The 23637-nt window shown below is 37.7% G+C and overlaps 1 protein-coding gene across 2 annotated transcripts in view; it reads left to right on the top strand.

Moving 5' to 3' along the window:
* acbd6 (acyl-CoA binding domain containing 6) overlaps positions 1-22261 on the top strand; it is a 48158-nt gene extending 25897 nt beyond the window's left edge. Inside the window, exons 7-8 of one of the 2 annotated variants that reach the window (XM_038288626.1) lie at positions 14549-14579; positions 21317-22261. In XM_038288626.1, the coding sequence (XP_038144554.1) occupies positions 14549-14579; positions 21317-21471 (186 nt within the window). In that variant the 3' untranslated portion in view covers positions 21472-22261. The remainder of the gene's footprint in view (positions 1-14548; positions 14580-21316) is intronic. The other variant, XM_038288627.1, reaches the window with a different exon arrangement.
* The last annotated feature ends 1376 nt before the right edge of the window (positions 22262-23637 follow it).

Consider the following 23637-nt stretch of genomic DNA (forward strand, 5'->3'; position numbering starts at 1 on the left):
AGATCTCAGTTTAGATCTTATGTTTGTTCTATTTAAGAAAACATGAATCGGTAAAGACAGTCAATAATAAGTTAATTGTGTCTAATCAAATAACTTTAAAATGTTTTTAACTTTTTCACATAGATCTTATGTCTTTTAATGCCGATGAGCTGTTTAGTTGCTCGGACAGTTTCTCAGCAAATAGACATGACCTAATCCTCTCACCTCTGTCTTCTTCTCTGGTGTCAACTGTTTGTGTTATAAAACCAGCCAACACACACCAAGGTGGCTGATTAAAATTCTATGGCTGAGGCATTATTACACATTTGTATCCCTCCCCTTTCCCAGCACTGCCTCCTATAACTAATGGCTCAGTCAGCCCAGTCATAACAAATATCCAGCAAGATTCGTCATAATTGTGAGTGTGCATGTGTGTCCGTGTGTGGCCAGTGGAGTAGCCCAACTTACCCAATGTAAAGGGTTAAGATAGAAAATACAGAAAGTGGGAGGTTAAGCAGCTTAAAACTTCTTAAAATCTACAGTAATTAGAATGAAAATGTCACTCAATGGGAACAAAACAACAACAATCCAATATTCAGAACGATTTAATATTTTATCATGGAATTTGCTCTTTTTATGATACTGAAAATGTTATGTTACTGTTTAACTTTCTGTTTTCTGTGCAGTTTCCTTTTAATATCATTCGAAAAAAAAAAAAAAACATTTTTTACATAGCATATTGATTTGCAATATATAGACAATATGATGATAGATCATAGAAAGGTAAAGAAAATCCATAACAGCACTTTTAAATGCAGACTAAGCAGTTGTTGTTTATAAGCACAGCAACACTTTCCTCTGTGTTCTTGCTGAAAGAGCAAAAAAGAAATAATAAAAAAATCATTCTGCAGCCAGATATAATTGTACAAAGCAATAAATCAGAGAAATACAACTGAATTTATCAAACTTTATCTTTTAAAATGGAGTGGAAAATCCACATCTCTGGTCACTGCTTTGGGAAGGATCAGTTTGCTGGATTTGTTTGTTCCTCCCCAGTCTGCAGCATAACGAGATTGTTGATGTTCCAGACATCCCTACACAGAGAAAATGAAGGATGGAGTAATACAGAAGGGTTTTTATAGATATTTTGCGCTCTCCTTGGCTTGTAGGCAGCAGGCGCTGCCAAGAGACTACACTCCTGACATGTGGCAGTTTAAATGTCCTGAATGTAGAACATTAAATCAACTATAGAAACAGAAAGAGGAGGGAGCAAAGATTAAAAAAAAAATCCTCTTCTATTGGATGAAGTCATTAGAGAAAAATCATGTTTTTTATTCCGTTTGTGTGATTTCAGACAAAGGCATGTAAGAAAACGCCCCATATTTCTTAAAAAAATACAAACCTTAAATGTATTGAAGCTTTGGCAAGTGAAATAGAACTAGAATAATTTTAAACAACGAGCCATCTCTTGATCTATCCATCAATCCATGCCGTTCTATGTCAATATTTCCATTTTCTATGCCTCAGTTTATCAAGCCCTCTTTTAATTCTGCCGTCAATTTAACAGTCTAATTTTTAACAAACAGTTGAAACATCAAATTAGGTGTTGTGGTTGGAGAATACTGCCATGACTATCTCCATTTCAGATATGTTATTTTTTTTATAAGTGTATCCATCCATCCATCCATCCATCCATCCAGCCTTCCGTCCATCAAACATCCATTCACCTACCACCCATCCATCCACCCACCAATCCATCATCCAGCGATCCACCTATCTATCCTTCAAAAATCCATTCCCCCACCATCCACCCACCCATCAATCCATCCATCCACCCACCCATTCACCCACCCATCCACTCATCCATCCATCCATTCACCTATCCATCATCCATCCACCTATCCATCCACCCATTCATCCACCCATCCATCCATCAAACATCCATTCATCCACCATCCATCCACCCATCCATCTATTCAACCACCCATCCATCCATCTATCCACCCAGCCGTCATCCATTCATCCACCCATCCATTCAGCAATCCACCCATCATCCATCAAATATCCATTCCTCCACCATCCATACATCCATCCATCCACCCATTCACCCATCTGTCCATCAAAAATCCATTCCTCCACCATCCATCCATCCATCCATCCATCCATCCATCTATCAATCCTTCCACCCATTCACCCATCTATCCATCAAAAATCCATTCCTCCACCATCCATCCATCCATCCATCCATCCATCCATCAATCCTTCCACCCATTAACCCATCTATCCATCAAAAATCCATTCCTCCACCATCAATCCATCATCCATCCATCCATCCACCCTCCCATTCATCATCCATCCACCCATCTATCCATCAAAAATCCATTCCTCCACCATGCATCCACCCATTCTCCCACCATCCATCCACCTATCCATCCACCCATTCACCCACCCATCCATCATCAAACATCCATTCACCCACCCATCCATCATCAAACATCCATTCATCCACCCATCCATCTATTCATCCACCCTTCCATCCATCTATCCACCCATCCATCCATTCATCCACCCATTCACCCACCAGCCCATCCATCCATCAAACATCCATTCATCCACCCTTCCATCCATCTATCCACCCATCCATCCATTCATCCACCCATTCACCCACCAGCCCATCCATCCATCAAACATCTATTAATCCACCCATCCATCTATCAATCCTTCCACCCATTCACCCATCTATCCATCAAAAATCCATTCCTCCACCATCCATCCATCCATCCATCCATCCATCCATCCATCCATCCATCCATCCATCCATCCATCAATCCTTCCACCCATTAACCCATCTATCCATCAAAAATCCATTCCTCCACCATCAATCCATCATCCATCCATCCATCCACCCTCCCATTCATCATCCATCCACCCATCTATCCATCAAAAATCCATTCCTCCACCATGCATCCACCCATTCTCCCACCATCCATCCACCTATCCATCCACCCATTCACCCACCCATCCATCATCAAACATCCATTCACCCACCCATCCATATTCAAACATCCATTCATCCACCCATCCATCTATTCATCCACCCTTCCATCCATCTATCCACCCATCCATCCATTCATCCACCCATTCACCCACCAGCCCATCCATCCATCAAACATCCATTCATCCACCCTTCCATCCATCTATCCACCCATCCATCCATTCATCCACCCATTCACCCACCAGCCCATCCATCCATCAAACATCTATTAATCCACCCATCCATCTATCCACCCATCTATCTGTTCACCCACCAATCCATCCTTCCACCCACCCATCCATCAAACATCCATCCATCTATCCACCAATCCATCTATCTGTTCACCCACTCACCCACCCATCATCCATCCATACATTCACCCACCCTTCCACCCATCCATCCACCATCCATCCACCCATCCATAGTTCCACCCATTCACCCACCCAGCCATCCATTCACCCACCCATCCATCCATACATCCATCCACTCATCCATCCAGCTATTCACCCACCCATCCACCCGTCCATCCATTTACCCATCCATCCATTCACCCATGTCATACACCCATCCATCCAACATAGGAAAAATATTTAGGGGACCCTACCTGCAACTATTCATGCCCAGGATATTTACCCAAAAAACATTACTTTGTTTGGCCGAATTGCCATTTTCATCTTGTTTGTTGTATTTAAGGGGAAAATAAAAATGCTGACATAGTAACACATCGTTGATTGTCATAATAACAATATCATTAATTGATAAGCTCTGCAAGGTTTCTCAATAAATAATACCTTTGATGTTATAACATATTTCCTGTTTTTGGATCCATGAAAACTACTGAATTTTATGTTAGCTTTTGAGAAAATTCTTAAACCAATTGTTTAGTAACACTTCCTAATGTAACTTGTGAAGAAAGAAAGCCTGTATATATGTATGAACAATTTTTAGACTAATATTTGCGTTTGTGAGGCCAACATCAAGAAAGATGAATTTATCGTCTGGAAGACTGATAGTTTATATTTTTATTTCATTTTCACAATAAATTCCACAATATTTTTCACTCTTTCCAAATAACCATTTTAGACATTTCTGTATTGGGACAGCTTTTTAATTTCAAAGACTGCCTGCAGTCTTGCATTTTAAATCCTAGTTCCTGACAAAGTTTCCCCCAAAAAAGCGAACAACAGCATGATGCAAGAAGCTGGTTTCCTGCTTGGAAGCCCTTCAGGTTTCCATGTGTTGTTGCATTTACCGGCCGTTCTGCTTGCAAAAGATTTAGATGAGGCTTTCTGACCAAGCAGAGAAGAGAACATACCTCTGTAAAAGTTCATATACCCACACAAAACACACAATATTCACCTCACCCTGCCTTTGACATTTTATAAGTAACACTCTTAGCTTGTCTTATGGGATTCATGCTTAGTACTTGCTGCACATTAGTCCAACTCGATGAAATGAAAAAGCTGTTGCCAAGCTGTGTTAAAAGCGCCTATCAGACACAGAAACAGTTATGAATCTATAATATGAGCACTCAGAAAAGAGCCAGCAACTTGACAGTAATAGTGCAGTCTAAAGAGCCATTCCAGCAGGTAACAGTCCTCTTTGCCATCATCAGCTGTTGTTTCGTTCTTATTGGCCACTCACTGGGCCTTGCCTACACTCAACTATTTGATTTCCATCGTTCTTAACCATCCACATAAATTGTCAGGAGCATTAAAGCTGTCCTCGACTGTTTCAGACAGAAAGAGGGGGCAGAGTGAGGGAGTGTGAGCTGGATTCAGACAGCCAGGGGAGGGGAAGGGGCTGAGGAGAGAGAATAAACAAAGTAAGTGTTTGCCTTCCATCAGTCTCCTGCAGTACTCAGCTTTATGAGTCCCTCACTCCAAATGCCTCAGCCACAGCCCCCACTGCTGCCATTGGTTTTCATATTACACTCTTTTATGTATTTATTTATTTCATATATTTCTTTTTAAACATCATCGATGAGCCGCAGGAGGACAGACGGGGCCTCTGGTGAGGTTAATTCTGAGCCTCAGCCCTATCCTCCTCTTTTGATGGCTCTAATGGAGGCTAAGGTTTCCCATGAGGATAAGCAAGCTCAGTGACATAGAGGGGGAAGAGAAACATGTGGGGGAGAAGACACCTACAAAGAAAAAAAGAGCTAGAAACAAATTTTATATAAAAGGAATTAGTTTTGTTTCGTAGAACGAAGCCAAATGTTAATGGTGTATAGGATATTTTTAATAAACCTCACCTAAATTATATGTTGCTATAGTCATACATTGACAGCTTTTTATTTATTTATTTTTTTTTTTAAGTTAGGGATTTCCCTTTGAAAAAAACATAATTGTAAAAAAACAAAAAAAATCCTCAGATTATCATAAATTTTTGCCTTGGGATTATGTTTCCTACCAGCACATCGGGTCAGAGGGGTCAGGGTGCCTGAAAGTGAAGGACACTTCCTGGACATGTGAAGGGTAGAGAGATTGGTGTCAGGCTAATCTGGCAGTGGGTGGCAGCGCTCACATATGCTGAATGGTAAACTCAACTCTCACTGCACACAGACAGATGCCTAAATCTGATTACAGCTGGCCCCAGATCCTTTTAAGAGAAGGTCCTTTCAAACACTCACCAGCAGACAAAACTGCAGATAAATGCAAAGGGCAAATTCACGGACAAGAAAATGTTAAACCTACAGTACTTCCACAAACACATTTTTGGTGTGTTTTAAGTTTTTTCTGTTAATGTTCTGGTTTGAGAACAAAGGTGCTGGGCATTGTTAGTAAAAGGGAAGATATTTTCAGTATATGTCTAAATTTAGTCTCATCCAGATTTTCAGAAGAACAGACCTAATATCTAAACATCAAGGTATTGTTATGACATCTACTCTATCATTTGGAGCACCTGTTCCAACCATGCAAAGCTTTATTCTTTGATTATTTTTTGTCTTTGATAAGCTTATGATTTTCTCCTACCAATAGCATTTTTATACAAAGCATTGCACTGAGCTATAGGAGTTAATGTTTACCGGCATACATTTCAATATTACTTAATAGTTTACTATATTTGAATGTGGTGCCACTTAAAGGTATAGTGGAGGAGCCCATTTCTCCTCGTGCACGCTCTGTTTAAAAGTTGCTGTTTGCATCGCTCATACAATCTTACTTTTCCAAAAAAATTCGCAATTTTTCCACTGTGTCAGACTCACCACCGGTAAGTGAAAATGGGGACGAGCACGTGGGACGACCTTACATAAACATATCACCAGAATGATTGACAATTAGGAGGACCACTTATTTTGATGATCGACCCGGAAAAAGAACATCTTCCTCTATAGCTTTTAAACTTAAAAAAAAAAAATGTAAAAATGTTTTGCTTGATAAACCTAACATACTGTTTTGAATAAAAATTGTCTTGGGATGTTTAACCAAGTCAGGAATGTTCCTTCCCATTATCCTCGAAACTCGTATTTATGATGGAGTGACCTAATCTCTGGTATAAATGCATTCTGGCTTTCTGCTCATAGACCTTTTTATTCTCTAGGGATGCACGATATAATCGGCCCCCTATCTGTATCGGCCTGTATCGGCCTTAAAACTGAATATCGGAATATCGGCCACCCCACTGATATTTAACCCGATATTTGATCAGCTTCTGAGTTTCTAAAGTCCAAAAAGAAAAAATACTACTTCTTCTTCTTCAAAAACGTATTTTTTACAGACTTAAAAACTTCTAAAGACAAGGGAAAAAATATTGATACATTAAAATATCACAATATCATCATATGCTGATATGATGATATTGTTGTTGGTTGTTTTAAAGTGCTTTATAAATAAAGCTGGTATGGTATGGTATGGTATGATATATTGCCATTTAAAAAACACCATATCAATCTCTTTTACTAATGAAATATTGCTATATGTGATCGCTATGCAACGAAATCCCCCGAAAATTCACGAAATTTTGCCATATTTTTATATGTTGATATATTGATGCGGTATCGATCTATTTTACTAACAAAATCTCACAAGAATTTGCAAAATATCACGAGTTTGTAACAGAACGATTTTAAAAATCAATTTCATATCACCATATGAAAATATATTTGAGTATATTATATAAGTGTCAGAAACGGATAACAAAACTGCTTTTTTCAATGACTACTTATTTTTGTCCAGCTTTAACATCAGTATTGATATCGGTTATTGGCTATGAGTTTTAAAATATCGGCATATCGGCTATCGGCCAAAATCCCAATATCGTGCATCCCTAATATTCTCCATTGCCACTACAGCCAATGTTAGCGCCATAGCAATGACAACATATCTGATCTGCACAGTATTTTGCATGGGTACACAGCATTAACACATACTTTCTAAACACAAGTAGTACCCTGAACAACTGACTTTATGCTACATACATAAAAAAAGAACTCTTACACCCAATTGGAGTAGGAAAGTTTAACTACTGTTGATGCAAGTGCCCTCCGTCTTGAATGTGGAAGTCTGGTATCATCCTGCTGCACCAACTTTCCGACTCATAATTCCGTCTTTCCGGGTTTTCCAGTTGAAATTTCCAACTTTGAAGGTGAAAGTTTCAACTTCCAATAACAAAAGGAGCACATGACAAGAGAAAGTTCTGACACGGAAAACATCTCCAGTCTCCAATGTAGGCAATTCTAAGGGGCCAAATACACTTGCATTGAAGTTATTACATAAATGTTATCCCAATCCAGTGAAACCATTTGCAAGTTATTTTTTTATGAACTTATTCTGAAATCAATGCAGAACAAGATTGCAAAATAGTTTCAAGGATATTTCTTGTTCTCGTAATCATACATCCTTCACTGTTATCTGTAAATTAATTTTAAGTACGTATACTACCTTAAACCAATCTCCTTTTGTGTTGTATTTAAAACCCTCAGTATGAGGCATAAAGAGGCCTGCATCACGTATACAACTTTTCTTGCAATCAAAATTTTGTTTTCAATGATGACTAAAGATGTTAGTTTTGTTACTCTCCTGAGGAAATGGATTCAAGACGCAAACATCTGACAATGCAATAAAGCTTTTAGTAAACTGAATCACTTTCTGTTGAAAGGATAACTTATTTTCTGTAAGACTGACAAAAGTAAACAATAAAATAAAGAATACTACATTTTCCAGTGAAAACTTAGACTATCCTTAAAAAAAAGCACAATATTAATTGTATATTCTGCTTAGATTTTTTTTATACTTTTAGTGCATGAAGTCTGCTCTGGATATACTTGTGATGCCGTATAGGAGTTTCATCTCTCGCATCCCAATCTGTATTCGGCTTTCTGATTAATGGCACCTACTCGTCATAACCCTATCTGCTGGAATCTGCATACCAATGATCCCAGTCCCCTATTGATTCCCCCCTCATCCACCCCACATACACATTCATCCTCCCTCCCCCGGCCACTGTCATTATAAAAGTCAGCAGCTGCTGCATGCATTGATCATAAATCATAATTGCTTGTTCATTTTTCCCTACTTGTTTAATGTTGCTGTCAGGGACAGCAGGAGGAGAAAAGGAGGAGGCGGGAGAGGAAGAGGAATAAAAGCCTAAAGAAAGTTTACTGACACAAAAAAATGAGCTAAGAAAAGAGAGCTACAGGAAAAAGACACTGTAGTTTGATAGGTCGCCACCATTCCACCTTTGTACTTGGTACCTATAAACAACTTTTAATTCTTTTTGTTTAGTTTCATTAAACTAACTCTTTCAACAGAATCTGTGCACTTTATCTCTAAAAATAACTCCCACATCATATGACCAGCAAGTATAGATATTAATTGAATTACAATGAAGTTAAGCAAGTTGCACAATTAAGTGACATTTAGATTTTAGATCACTTGTTTTACCTTACTACGATAGGTTTTTGCTAGATGTTAAGATCAATATTAAGAACAGTTTTTTTATGCTATTTAAACACAAATCGGAATGATTGGGCATGTACACATCTCTCTGTTTGCAGGGAAAACATCATGTAAGGAAATACAAATCTCTACTTGTCTTTTGAAAAAGGCATGCATATAAACATGTATATAAATGAAACTCTCACCTAAATGAGCCTGATTTTTGTATTGAACTACCTGTTTACTTCTCATAGATTTAAGTTCACTTAGTATTTAGAACATATTGTCAAGTTTGTTTATATAGCGCACAACATGTCACCTCAAAGCACTTCATAGAGACAATTCAATCAAAATACAGGAACATTAGACATTTATTTACATTGGGTTACTGATTCTGCAGCGGTCCCTTACACTGGGAATGCTTTTAGAAACAGTGGAGAGAAAATACTCCCACAGCAAGAAGTTTGAGTCAGACACAGAAAAGAAACATAGAAGCACTGGTCCATAAATATTTTCTCCATGGGCTCAATGGGTGGCTCTGTCTAGGAAAAAGTTAAGCAGATGAGTTGTGAGCAGGTTTTCAAGTCAAAAAGGATTGAGGAGAGCACATAGAGTTAGTCGAAGTTAAAAGCTGAGCCCATAGCTATGTCTAGAAGAGAAACATGACTAAGCACTGAAAAACACACCCAACTCCATCATCAGTATTAACGTTGTTGATGACGGCACCTTACCTATGCCTCCTTCTGAAATGTTGTCACAGCTAAACAGAGCGCGAGGCCAAATGTAACAACTATGACATGAGAAAGCAGAGAGAACCCCAAAAAATGAGAACAGGAGAAGAATGAATCAGAATGATGAAAAGTGTTCCCGATGTCCCCCAGCAGCCTAAGCACATATAGCTTACAATAGCCTAAGCCATTTTAATGATAATCTTTAACAAAAAGAAAAGTTGTAAGTTTAGTCTTAAAAGTAGACAGGGTGTCTATATCACAGATTAAAACTGAAAGTTGGTTTCACAGATGAGGAGCCTGTTCACTGAAAGATCTGCCTCCCAATGTACTTATTAAAATCCTTTGAACCAGTAGTAAACATGATTGATTAGGAACCTGAAGAACATCATATCTCTGGTATAGGATAGAGTTTGATTATTTGGGGCTTTATACGAATAAATAATAAAAAAAATTATATTCTGGATGTAACAGGGGGGCACTGAAGGGGATCTTAAAATGAGAACTATGATTTTTGTTTTAAATTTTCATCAGAATTCTGGCTGCAGCATTTTTGATGGGCTGAAGGCTTTTTAACTACATTTTGTGCCCACCATGGTTTTATTAGTTTTTTTGTGCTAAATATATGCTTATTTCAGAAGAAAACAATTAACAAAAAAAGAACAACTTTTTATTGTCCATGATTTCATGTTTCTATCTATAAAGTCTGATTTGGTCTTAACATACAGAAATAAAGCATATTTTGTGTAACGTTTGATTTTGTCATCTTTGGTAAAGCCCTCCTTCGTGTAGTGCTTGTGTGTTTGGATAAGAAATATAAACTTTACCTAAACAATAAACAAACATATTTGTGCTGACCTGATTCTCAGAGATATTACACAGGATAGCTTGTCTGTATTTCAACTAATCTGAGAATCTAAAATTGTAAATAAACAGTGGCGTTGGATGTAGGAGTTTGCCCTGAAATCGAAGGGTTGACGGTTCAAGCCCCGACTCCGACTTTCAGTGTCGTTGTGTCCTTGGGCAAGACACTTCACCTGCTTATGGTGGTCAGAGGGCCCGGTGGTGGCAGTGTACGGCAGTACAAGTCTCCTGACTTGAATAAAGGCGCTATATAAGTACATACCATTTACCAATAAAGTTTTTCCTTCTTTTGGCACCTTCTTTTTACTATTGAGCTGATGTGACAAGTGAATTTCTCCACTGTCAGATCAATAAAGTCCATCTTATCTTATCTCTTAAGTAATTTGAAAAAAAAAAGAAAAGAAAAACATTTTGGTATTTTATTAACTGTCTTTCAGAAATCTCACTGAGCTTGAAATTATTATTTGGATTCCTTATTGCTCACTTTTCTTCAAACAACTTTGAACTTTAGTTCAAGTGTTTCCCTTCTTATCTGTTCAGAAACAAGACTGCGTGCCTTTTCTTTCTATCCTACTAATTCACTTTCTTTTCCTTACATTCATCTTGCTTCACATCATTTGTGTGGTAGAAATGATAGATTAGTGGGACCTGAATTCAGCAAAACTGTAATCACACTGATAGATCCATGCAGCTTCTAAGCATATTGCTCCTGCCCCCTCCCTCCCTGTCAGGGCAATACACTACCACTCTGAGCTGAGTCTCCTCTGCCACTTTTTTTACTTTATTGAGCTCTCTGCTGACATCCACCCTGGCATTTCTGCTTTGCAAGGGGAAACTTTGGATGACATGTAAAAGCAGAGGTTTGGTGCAGCATGCCTCTGTAATGGGATGGGAACAGGGGTGCACTGGAGACAGGAGAGCGAGAGATGGGGGATGTTGACTGCAGGTAAGGGAGTTGGAGGGGGAGTGTCTGCTTCCAAAGCAAATTGAAGACAATCCAATTTCCTGTGATTCCATCAAGCTTCCGTCCTGGATCCAGGGGCATTAGGGTTTGTTGAGAATGACCCTCACAGGCATGCAAGTAGGCTTTAGGCTGCACTCTACAATGCTTAACATTTACTAAAGTCCTTCTCAAACATGCACACAATTCTTCAATTATATTTTTTTCATTGTTTATAAAAGCTGTCAAAGGAGCACTGATTCTGTTTTTAAAAACACCACCTTTTACTACCCCCCAGCTGTCTCACTGTTTTCTCTTTAGTTTAACACGGACTAAGGCAAAGAATATTCCAGCTTATTTTTTTGTTTATTTTACCGGATTCCCATGCCATTTATATTTATCACATTCAGTGGGTTTAAGACACGTTTCTCCAGTCTGCCACCCTGCTTTGAATTTATCATAACATTTGGGAAAAGGGATAGTTTATGCACATCTTTAAGTTGGGATTTTTTTTTTTTACTTGCAGACAGACAGCATTGTTGGTTTACTTAAACTACAGCGCTGCTTTCCACTGGTGGCGATTCACATCTGTGTTTTTTTAAATCCCCTCAGAGGGAATACCAAGCTCTAATCCAATCAGCAGGTCCCCAAAGTGCTGTCCCTCAGAGACGAGGAGGAACACAACAATAGGATCACTATGCACTGAGTCTCATTTGGAGAAGGCAAGTGGAAAAGAGGGGTAAAGGACATGAAACTGAAGAGGAGATTGAACTATAGAGGTTGAGAAAGGAGGATGGTAAAATTAAAGAAAAGGGGTAGGAACATTATGTGAAAAGAGAGGTTTTCAATCTCTCAACATGAAAACATTTGGTGTTCTCCTGACTGTTAAACTAAGAGTGAAAAGAAAATATCAAGTTTTATATCAAGGAATTAAAAGGGGTCTTAAAATAATATATAAAAAGCCACTTATCAACTGTACAGGACATATGTTCATTTGGAGAACATGCCGGAAAACTGCCTGTATTCCCAGAAGTAGCTGACCAAGCAAGTTCTACCTGAAAATGGATTGCAAAATACTAAAAGTGGTCTCCTATAAACTATAACATGTTATCACAGAACCTATGAGTGTCAAGACTCTGCTGTATTCTATCCATTTGACAAGCAAGGAGGAAACTTTCCTCCTAAGAAAAAGAAAAGCAGTCTGTCCTATCGTTTACCAAAGAGAACATAAAGAGACTTCTAGAACGGTTTGGATAAATGATTCCAAAATAAAATTAATCGTACATGAGGACATTTTTGGGATGAGCTTAATACAGCATCGTGGTAAATCACATACCAACTGGGCAGCACTGAGCTTTAACTACCATGGTTTGGGAATGCTGAAAAATTGCTACACTGCCCATCCCTGAAACGATGTACCATAGCAGTTGGTGGTAGGATGTTCTAACCTTTCCTCATATCTCTATCTAAACCGGCAACTATGTGTTATTTGGTCATTTTAAAACGGATCATAACTGTGGGGTACCTCAGGGCTCCATTGTCAAGCCATTTTTATTTTTTAACATTTATTTATGACTACACTAGCTTAGATTAATAAAGAATAATAGTATGAAGTCATTGTTTTTGTTCTAAAAGTGCCTGAGATGTCCAAAGAAAGCACTTATTTCAAGCTAAACTTTAAAAATAATATATATTTTAAAATAATTACAGAACAATCTCTTTGGAAAACTTTCATAAACTTTAAATATTAATAAAATCATGCATTATATAGCTACCTTTTTAATGTTTATATGGGATTGAAAAGGACAAAACAAAGATACAGATTAAAAACTTAAAAAAATTGAAAACAGTTGACTAATATAGCTAAGTACAATGTGCTGCATAACAACTGTTTAAGATGACTCAGTGATCAGCTAAAAAAAGCATTACCATGTTTATAATGAAAGCCCTTGAACAAGTAAATAGTTTGTCATTCTTATCACACTTCATGAGTTTTCCTTTTACCTAAGCACCTGCTTAAAGACAGAAGCTGAAATCTCTTATCCAAGCTGAGTAGAGACTACAAGTGCCTGTGGTTCTGATTTACAAATAAGTTGTCTCTCTTTTGATCAAAAATCTGATACTTAAGGGAAAAATTTGATTGAGCTAGGGAAGGGCGTGTAGGTGTCGCAGCGGTTAGCGCGCACAACCACGGTACAGAGGCCTTAGTCCTCGACGCAGCTGACCCAGGTTCGAATCTGACCTGTGGTCCTTTGGCGCATGTCTCTCCCCCTCTCTCATATACCCTTTCCTGTTAGCCTATTGTCAGAAAAGCGAGCCAATAGTGTAGTAAAAACAAAAAAAAAATAATTAATTACAAATTAATATTCAAATAGTTATGATATTGTAATTCTAAACATTAGGTGGCACAAAGCGCAATATATTGAATAGATGTCACCCAGCCATACACAACATTAATGGTCAAGGAATTCGCACTAGAAAGATTAAGATGCCCACCTTTTAGCTAAATGTAGAAGCATTGAGACAGGATCACTTTCTATTGAACTGGTGTTATAAGTCAATTCTCAAGGGCCTCCTGCATATAGATTTCTTTTCGTGGTTCAACATAGTTGAATTGAACATTTGGTTCAAACCCTGAACTATGCAGAACTTGATGACATGCTGAGGAGTTGTTCATGCAGAAACATGTCTAAAACATCAGGGCGCTGACCCCTAAGGATAGTAGTTGGACGTCTCTCTATGTGTAATTAAAACAAAGTGTAGATTTGATGTTGATGGCAGTTGTAAAGAATAAATGGAGAATAGCAGGAGAAAGTGTAACGAGCAATAATGGCCAGTACCGGTATATCCTCCAGGCTCTTAGGAGCATACATGTATACTTGGATACCTGTCTGCAAAAAGTTTTTTTAAGCTTTGGCTCCAAAGAAAAACTAGGGACGTGCCCTATGAAACCCAAAATCTGAACAGACATTGGCTGCTCAAAACTCTTTTTTACAATATGTGATGCAAATTTGCAGCATTGACATCTTTCCCTGATTATTCTCTGAATTTGCTCACTCTGAGGTATTTTATTGCTTCTCTGTCATGGGTCTGATGAAGTAAACACTTGTTTTGCCTTTTTCAGGATAATGAAGGGCAGACAGCACTACATTATGGTAAGGAGGCCCCTTGTGTTCATCTTAGCAGTTGGAAAAACCCTACATTGTCATGATTATGTTGTCTGCATATGTCCGCCCTTTATGTACAGCACCTAGTTTTCAGCACACACCCACTCTTTGCCTGGATTTGTCACAGATTTATCATATTTTGCTCCAACTCTCTGCTCCATTCCTCATCTTAATTTTCCTTTTTTTCCCACTAAGTCTCCATGCTTCCTTTCTGTTTCTTTTTCCCTTGGTGCGTGTGTCCTTTGGTATGTATGTCTATGTGTATATATCTTGTGTGTGTGTGTGTGTATCCTTTATGTGTGCCTGTAATAATCGCCAGACCTCCCAGAGGAAATCAGCAGTGGTCCTTAGACTCCCCTGACCCTCTGATGCCCCAACACACGTGTCCCCGATGGGCGGTGCTCACGTCCTCTGAGCCTCTTTATGAGCATATGTGTGTATGTGCTGCTGCACCATCTGTCCTCCAGCTTGGTGGCGTTGGAGTGGGCATGTTGCATCACCAACCTGCGAGCTGCACACACACACACACATACACATGTACATGGACTCATCAGAGCAGCCCCGAGGATATGATATAAAAAGATGACTAATAAACATAAGCGATGAACTCAAAGAGACAAATAGCAGAGAATGAAAATTCATTCCTACCTCTCTTTGCACAGGGCCACAGTGGCTGGCAAGTGATTAATTGAGGGTTTACTGCTCACCATAAATTGTTCTCCTCCTCTACTGCTCCCCTGAGAGCTGGCCACTTTTTACAGCTCAAGGATCAGCAGAGACACCCGCCACGCGCACATTCGGCAGGCTAAATAAAATACTGTTCAGAGCAACAGGAGGAGGGCTGCAAACATAGCTGAAAAAAAGCCAAAGCTTTATTAGTCTGGTTTGGCTGATTCCTGGGTCTTTTAACACTTCACACACCGCCTTTTTTCATATATGCGAGTCGAGCACGCAATCACATTTGCTTACACGCCCACATGCATTCCGATGTATCATCACATCTCGTGCATTTGGACTCACACCAGCATCTAGGCCTGTCAGCCACCTCCGGGTTGCAGGTTGAAAGGCCCGGCTGTCAATCACTGCAGCTGCTGACATCAGCGAACGTTGCACAGCACAAAGTCTGCTTTTTAAAAGGTGCCTGCGATTGATACTGACAGGGAAGAGCACTCACAACAAGAGAGGAGATGAGGTGGTGGGGCGGGGGTGCCACAGGGTATAGAGGTGCATCAAGAATGAAGGTACTCACTAACTTGGTTAAGAAAGTGCAAGCTGTCCCTTCTCCCCTTTATTCTGCATTGAGAGAGAGAGAGAGAAAGAGAGAGAGAAGACCCTTTTAGCGGACCACAAATTGCCAATGGGGCAGAAATGAAGTGTTTGAAGGAAGCTCAGGTCCAGGCAAGTGTCATTGCAGGGTCTTCAGATAGGCTTTTTATTAACTGCACAACTATACAGGTGCTGGTCATAAAATTAGAATATCATGAAAAAGTAGATTGATTTCAGTAATTCCATTTAAAAAGTGAAACTTGTATATTATATTCATACATTACATACAAACTCATATATTTCAGATGTTTATTTTGTTTAATTTTGATGATTACAAATGACAACAAATGAAAATCTCAAATTCATCATATCAGAAAATTAGAATATTACTGAAGACCAATAAAAACAAAGGATTTATAGAAATGTTGGCCAACTGAAAAGTATGAACATGAAAAGTATGAGCATGTACAGCACTCAGTATTTAGTTGGGCCTCCTTTGGCCTGTATTACTGCAGCAATGCGGCGTGGCATGGAGTCGATCAGTCTGTGGCACTGCTCAGGTGTTATGATAGCCCAGGTTGCTCTAATAGTGGCTTTTAGCTCTTCTGAATTGTTGGGTCTGGTGTATTGCATCTTCTTCTTCACAATACCCCATAGATTTTCTATGGGGTTAAGGTCAGGAGAGTTTGCTGGCCAATTAAGAACAGGGATACCATGGTCCTTCAACCAGGTACTGGTAGCTTTGGCACTGTGTGCAGGTGCCAAGTCCTGTTGGAAAATGAAATCTGCATCTCCAAAAAGTTGGTCAGCTGCAGGAAGCATGAAGTGCTCTAAAACTTCCTGGTATGTGGCTGCGTTGACCCTGGACCTCAGAAAACACAATGGACCAACACCCAAACCATCACTGACTGTGGAAACTTTACACTGGACTTCAAGCAACGTGGATGAAGTGCCTCTCTTCTTTTCCTCCAGACTCTGGGACCTTGATTTCCAAAGGAAATGCAAAATTTACTTTCATCAGAGAACATGACTTTGGACCACTCACCAGCAGTCCAGTCCTGTTTCTCTTTAGCCCAGGCAAGACGCTTCTGACGCTGTCTGTGGTTCAAGAGTAGCTTGACACAAGGAATGCGACAGCAGAAACCCATGTCTTTCATACGTCTGTGTGTGGTGGTTCTTGAAGCACTCACTCCAGCTGCAGTCCACTCTTTGTGAATCTCCCCCACATTTTTGAATGGGTTTTGTTTCACAATCCTCTCCAGGGTGCGGTTATCTCTCTTGCTTGTACACTTTTTTCGACCACATCTTTTCCTTCCCTTCGCCTCTCTATTAATGTGCTTGGACACTGAGCTCTGTGAACAGCCAGCCTCTTTAGCGATGACCTTTTGTGTCTTGCCCTCCTTGTGCAAGGTGTCGATGGTCGTCTTTTGGACAACTGTCAAGTCAGCAGTCTTCCCCATGATTGTGTAGCCTATAGAACTAGACTGAAAGACCATTTAAAGGCTTTTGCAGGTGGTTTGAGTTAATTAGCTGATTAGAGTGTGGCACCAGGGGCCATCAATTTTGAACCTTTTCACAATATTCTAATTTTCTGATATGATGAATTTGAGATTTTCATTTGTTGTCATTTGTAATCATCAAAATTAAACAAAATAAACATCTGAAATATATGAGTTTGTATGTAATGTATGAATATAATATACAAGTTTCACTTTTTAAATGGAATTACTGAAATCAATCTACTTTTTCATGATATTCTAATTTTATGACCAGCACCTGTATATATATATATATATATATATATATATATATATATATATATATATATATATATATATATATATATATATATATATATATATATATATATATATATATATATATACATGGCATGATCTTCAAAAGGCTTGCATGTGCTAAAGCATGTGCAAATATGTTGTACGCAGAGAGTAGATCTTTAAAAAAGATGTATTTACTCGTGTTTGCAAATAAGCAGACGTGTGCAAACCGTGTTTGGTGCTTTACTTCATCAATATGCAGACCATGTTCTAATGATGAAACCACACAATTGCAAACATTTACCATGTGCAAAATGAGTCTACAGATCTGAGATTCATCTTTTTTCAAAATTTTTGCATAATTTTTTGTACTTCTGAAACTCAGATGTAATCTGCGATCATTGCTGCTACAAAGGAGGCATTGGTACACGACTAAGCAATGAAGAGATATTTTGCTGTCAAGTAATGTTAATTTTTAACCAAATGGTTTGTATGTGTTAACTATTGCACAGCAAACTTTGTACATCACCTGAAACATGCTCACTTATTGCATGTACTAAAAAAAAAAGCATGGAAAGTGCAATTTATTTACAAAATATACTTAAAGCAGGTTACTATCACCACTAGTTTAGAATAAGCATATCATTTAGCAGTGTTAAAATGTAACAAAATATACCTAATTAAAGAGGCATTACAGAGTTTTGTAATGATGCTGCCATCTGTGGCCAAAACACAGAACTGCAGCTCTCTTCTGCTCGACCTCATAGCTCGTGCTCGTATTTGACAAGGTTTTTTGTTTTACTTTTTTCTCCTCATGTGGAGTTGCCATAGATGTTTGAGTTGAGCTAGATGCTGGTTACTTTTGAGAATCCATAAAATCAATCTTTAATATAATGCTTCAATTTTTTGCTAGATAGGACTCATTTAACATAGATGCACTTGACGTCAAGTCTTCAGAAACTGCGCAGCCTCTGGGCTCGGGCCCTTCAGGGCCTGAGACCATTGAGCTCCGGGTGATCTCGTCTGCCCTTCTCCAGTGGATGGTTGCTATGCCTTTGTCTGCCTTTCTTGTTTCCCAGTGATCTGGGGTGCCTTTGAATAACTGGGGCCAGGATAACCTCTTTATCCCTATTGAGTATATTTTCCTTCTGAAGAACCTTTGTAAATCCTTTATACATGAGCATGACCATGCATACATACAATAACATTTGTTCCATGTGTTCACAACTACACACTAATGCTTAATATTAAACTGCAGCTACAGATATATACTAGCCTAAAGAATATTGTGTAATTACCACAGGATTTGCCTTCCACACGTGAATTTATGTAAGGGAAATCCCCTGCATTTTTTTTATGTTTACTTTGATTGTCTTGGAGTTACTGTAAATCTTCTGTCTTGTCTATTTTTGCTGTTTTGTTTTATTTTCTCGTTTCATGCACCCTTTACTGTCTCTATCTTTCTCTATCTCCCCCCCCCCTTAGTTCTCATCCCCTCTTTCTTTCTCACCTCCCTTGCCGTCTCTATGTCCATTGAATACTATTTTCTCCCTAAATTGTTTTCAAAAATATTTCATACACAAGTACCAAGCACCAACCTTATGGCAACAGTTATAATGGTCTGCTTGTGAAAGCAAATGTGTTGGGCTATCATCCAGCTCTGGGGCATTGATTCCCAGAGCTATATTAGCAAAACAGGACACACACACAATAAAAGAAAGCACTGTAACTTCCAATCCAAAGTACTTTGAGGGAAAATAGTCTAAAGCCTTACAGATGCATCTGCACTGACCTACTGAAGTGTCAATCTGCTCATGAAATTATGTTTTAGTCAAAAAGGTTCAATGATTTTTTTTTTTATAAAAACTTACTAAATGTCTCTTCAAATATTATTTGAAATTAAAATCATAAATCTGGTTTAGGTGTTAGTAAGATCATTTTATGATCAATATAGATTCAGTTTAAATATGCTTGTTTTATTACTTATATTATTGTTTATACCCCTGGCAGATTTAGTGACCCTTTATATGTTTCTTGTTTTCATCATTCCCACCAAACGTTCATGCACGATAGAAAAGCACAAAGTGCAAAAATGCATCAAAGTTGATAAAGGCTGTGCCATTGGTATGAAACAAAGTAGCTTTAAAGTGAAATAAAGCAAGACTACTTTCTGAGTACTTACAGTACTCATTCAACCGATTCAGTTTAATTAAAAACATTGATTTCTTGATTGCAACAGGTACTTTGTCTCAACTAGTTAGAGATAGACATGATGTTCTGACTAGGGTTGCATCGATACAGATGCTGGTATCGGGTTTGAAACCAGTGTTGAGTACTCATGTTTGTACTAAAAAAAAAAACTAACAATGTTAGTAGTCTAATGCATATGTTTTCTCTTACATGTTAATAGTACTCCTGCTAATATATCCCAATGACTTTCCAGCTGAGATATGAGCTGGCAAAGTAAAGGGATAAACTATCTCTTGCCTCATAAACACAGCACTTTGCTTTTACACGCTAAAATCTAATTCGGTGTTGTAGAAGCTTGTTCCAGGGCATATTATATAGCAACAACAAATGCAGACTGCTTCTTTGTACATTTCACGATGAAGGTGAAATGTATATTTATTAGATTAATGCATTAAATGAACATGGTTGCCTAAATAGTTCTGTAAGACTTTAACAGGAAAACATGTAAGGGTTTGCTATGGGACTCGAAAGCTTTTTTTAAACCTGATTGGCATTTTAAATTTACATGGTAGTAAATATTATGGGAAAATAAGACTCTGCATAGTCTAGACTCTAGTTTCCTTTATGTAAAAAAGTTTCCAAATCAGTATGCTGTGGGTCCCTGTCAATTATTTAGGACTATTCATCCCCATATAAGCATTTAAGCTACTGTTTGCTGACTACTCGCTGAAAAAGTTTGCAATAAAGAGACACTGCAAAAATTCCCATTGTTTTAGTAATTTCATTCCTTTTTTAAATTACGATTACGAAATGAAATCACTTTTATATATTTCTATTTATAACAACAATATGCAAAGTAACTTATTAATGTAAGGTGTTACATCTGGTAAAGGCAAATTAATTTGCCTTTACCAGATGTTCTGAGAGTATTGCAAATGACCATCTGAAAATCTGTGGTGGTGCACAGAAAGAAAAAAAAATAACAAAATGATCTGTTATTATCTTGGGGGTATTTTGGGGTATTTTTCTAGAATAGAATTAAGATGATTATTGACTTGCATTTATTAGATAAAAGAAAAGGTTAAAAGAAAGCTTAAGAACTTTGGGGGCAGCTAAAGTCAAGGTTACTTTATACTCAACCACAGATGAAGAGATAACAAAGAAATGTATTATTTTTCTCAAATGCCAGGATATTCTACAACTCTCAAAAACTAAACTGCAGCACTCTATGAAAATCCTTATAATTGTTTCCCACTGCAGAATTTTTCTACTTATCAGACACCAGATAATTCTGCTGAAGATGTAAGAAGAGAAAGTTGCTTCAACTCCTGCCGGGAAAAGATTTATTAATTTGGCATTCCTTTAAAGGGACACATTCATCTATTTCTGTTAAAAAAGAAGAGAAAATGATGTAAAATCTCTTTCAATTGTCTTTCGATTATTTTGTGTTTCTTTTTCCTCTGCTTTAATACTTTTTCTCTGTTTCCCCAGCGTCAGCCTGCGAGTTTGCTGATATCGTAGAGCTCCTCCTCAACAGCGGAGCTGACCCATCCATCAAAGACATGGAGGGCTCTCTTCCTGAAGAGGTCACCGAATCTAGTGCTATTTCCTCTCTCCTGCGCCAATACACCGCTCCGAAAGGCTAGATCATCCTTCATAGTACTATCCCAAATATTCTCCTGCATCTTGTCCACTCATTTGTCTGACATTCCCATTATTCCTACTTGACCCTTGGAGAGACTATCTATAGGCTCTGTGGTGTTTAGACCAGGAATGCAAAATTTGGTTTATTGTTTTTGAGTTTCTAAGCTCCTAAGGTTTAGTCTGATATCTATTTCAGCTCTCCTGGAGTTCATCTGTGAACATATATTTTCTATTTGATAAGCCAAAAAAGAAAAGGCACCACATTTATTTTGTATTTCTTTGTAAAACTGTATATTGATTGTACAGTAGAGCTGGATAACACGCTGGTCACCACAAGACAGCAGAGAACTGTTGATAATAATTAGCTATACTAAGGTAAGTTTTACCCAGAATACCTCTTGTTAAATAAGCATCTGTGCTGACTTGATGATAGATCAATGAACTGCAAAACATCCTGGGAACATTTTACTAAGATGATATTTGCATTATTTTGTGGTGATGTTTTGGCATTTATGTATTGGGATTTATCAAGGCCTCGTTACTTCAAAAACAGCTTCTGAAAATATTTAGAAATTTGGAGAAATTACCAGTATTCTATAATTCATTGTAATTATATACTGTAATGTAAAAGAACCTCATATCACCTATTCCCCTGGCTGATGTCTGATAACCTGACAGGCTTTTGCTCTGAGTTGGTTCTCTCTAAAGGTTTGTTTGTGATTCTGTTCTTATGTATCAAGGAATGCTTTGTTCATTTAGAAGTTTTCTTCATTAAAGTCTTCACCAAATCTGTTTCTGCCGTTTCATTGATTGCTCAAAACCAAGGGCGTAGGTTTGATTTAAACTTTGGTGAGGACACTATTGGTCTTCAGTTTCATTGGTCTGATGTCATCGGTCCTATGCAAAAATATGCATGCTCTCTTTTTATGCTTAATTTTAGCATCAGGGCACATTTTGTTTAAAGAGAACAGCAGCATTTCTGCTACATTAATACAAATCTTATAAGCACTACACACTAGATGCTGTTTATCAATGTTTAAAGCATCACTAGCTCTGAGGAATGTGGAATTAGGGTTTTTTTCCCAGCATTTAAACTTACCAGCGAATAAGACAGTAGATAAATACCTGCCTATTTAACCAAATATAGTCTAAATATGTCTGTTATATGTGGATTTATCCGGGTTTCTTTTGAAGATATAGAATTGTGCAGAGGTAAACCCCACTCTTATTTTTTATCTAATATGCTCTCTATCATGTAAGATAATACATTCAAGGTATGGCAAATAAATTTATTGTACTTACATTTGCACTGGAACTATAAGAGGAACTGACACTGAGCATTTAAAATATTAACTATACAAGTACATATGGGCTGTAGTTACTCTGTGTAGCCCATTTCATGTATTTTATCCAGGGCTGAAACAGTTAATCATATTGATAGATTATTTAAATAATTGTCAACTAATTAATTGATTAATTGTTAACTGGAGTATATATGTGCCTTTAGCTGACAGATCAACTGCCTTAGAGCAGGAATTATACCAAGATTGTAAAAAATATGTAAACAATTTGAATTTAAGATAAAAAAAAAAACTTTTTGTCAATATTCTCCATCCAGAACTTCTCAATAGAATTTTTTTTCTGTTTCATCTGGTTTCATTTCGTAAAAAATCTTCTTTAAGGAACCTTTGGCTATCTGATTATTAATCGATTCATTTAAAAAATAATCAACAGATTAATCAATTTGCAAAATAATCATTAGTTGCAGCTCTAATTTTATGGTAACTTTCCAAACACATTTCTTCCATAATACAGCACTGAAGGGCAGCTGCTTCACCCTGAGGCTGCCCTGCATCATTATATCTGTTTCCTACAATCATATAATGTTTCTATTATACAAGTGCATTTTTAAAAGTAAAGGATTAAATGTAACACAACTTTTTATCATCATCCTATATTGCTTAATGTCTGACTGTTAAAATAGCTTCTTATATTTTCTTTTTTTAGTGGCATCATCTACAAAGCACAATACTAAGAATGAGCCTAAGTTTAATCAAATATAAAAACACTTTTAACAATTATAAAAGACAATATAACACTATCTTATCTGTAATATAATAGTATCCAAAATAAAAAGCCAGGTTCAAACATTTTTACCAGACATTAAT

The sequence above is a fragment of the Cyprinodon tularosa genome, unplaced genomic scaffold (genome assembly GCF_016077235.1).
Source record: "Cyprinodon tularosa strain WSP-4 unplaced genomic scaffold, ASM1607723v1 ctg259, whole genome shotgun sequence".
In the NCBI taxonomy this organism is placed as follows: domain Eukaryota; kingdom Metazoa; phylum Chordata; class Actinopteri; order Cyprinodontiformes; family Cyprinodontidae; genus Cyprinodon; species Cyprinodon tularosa.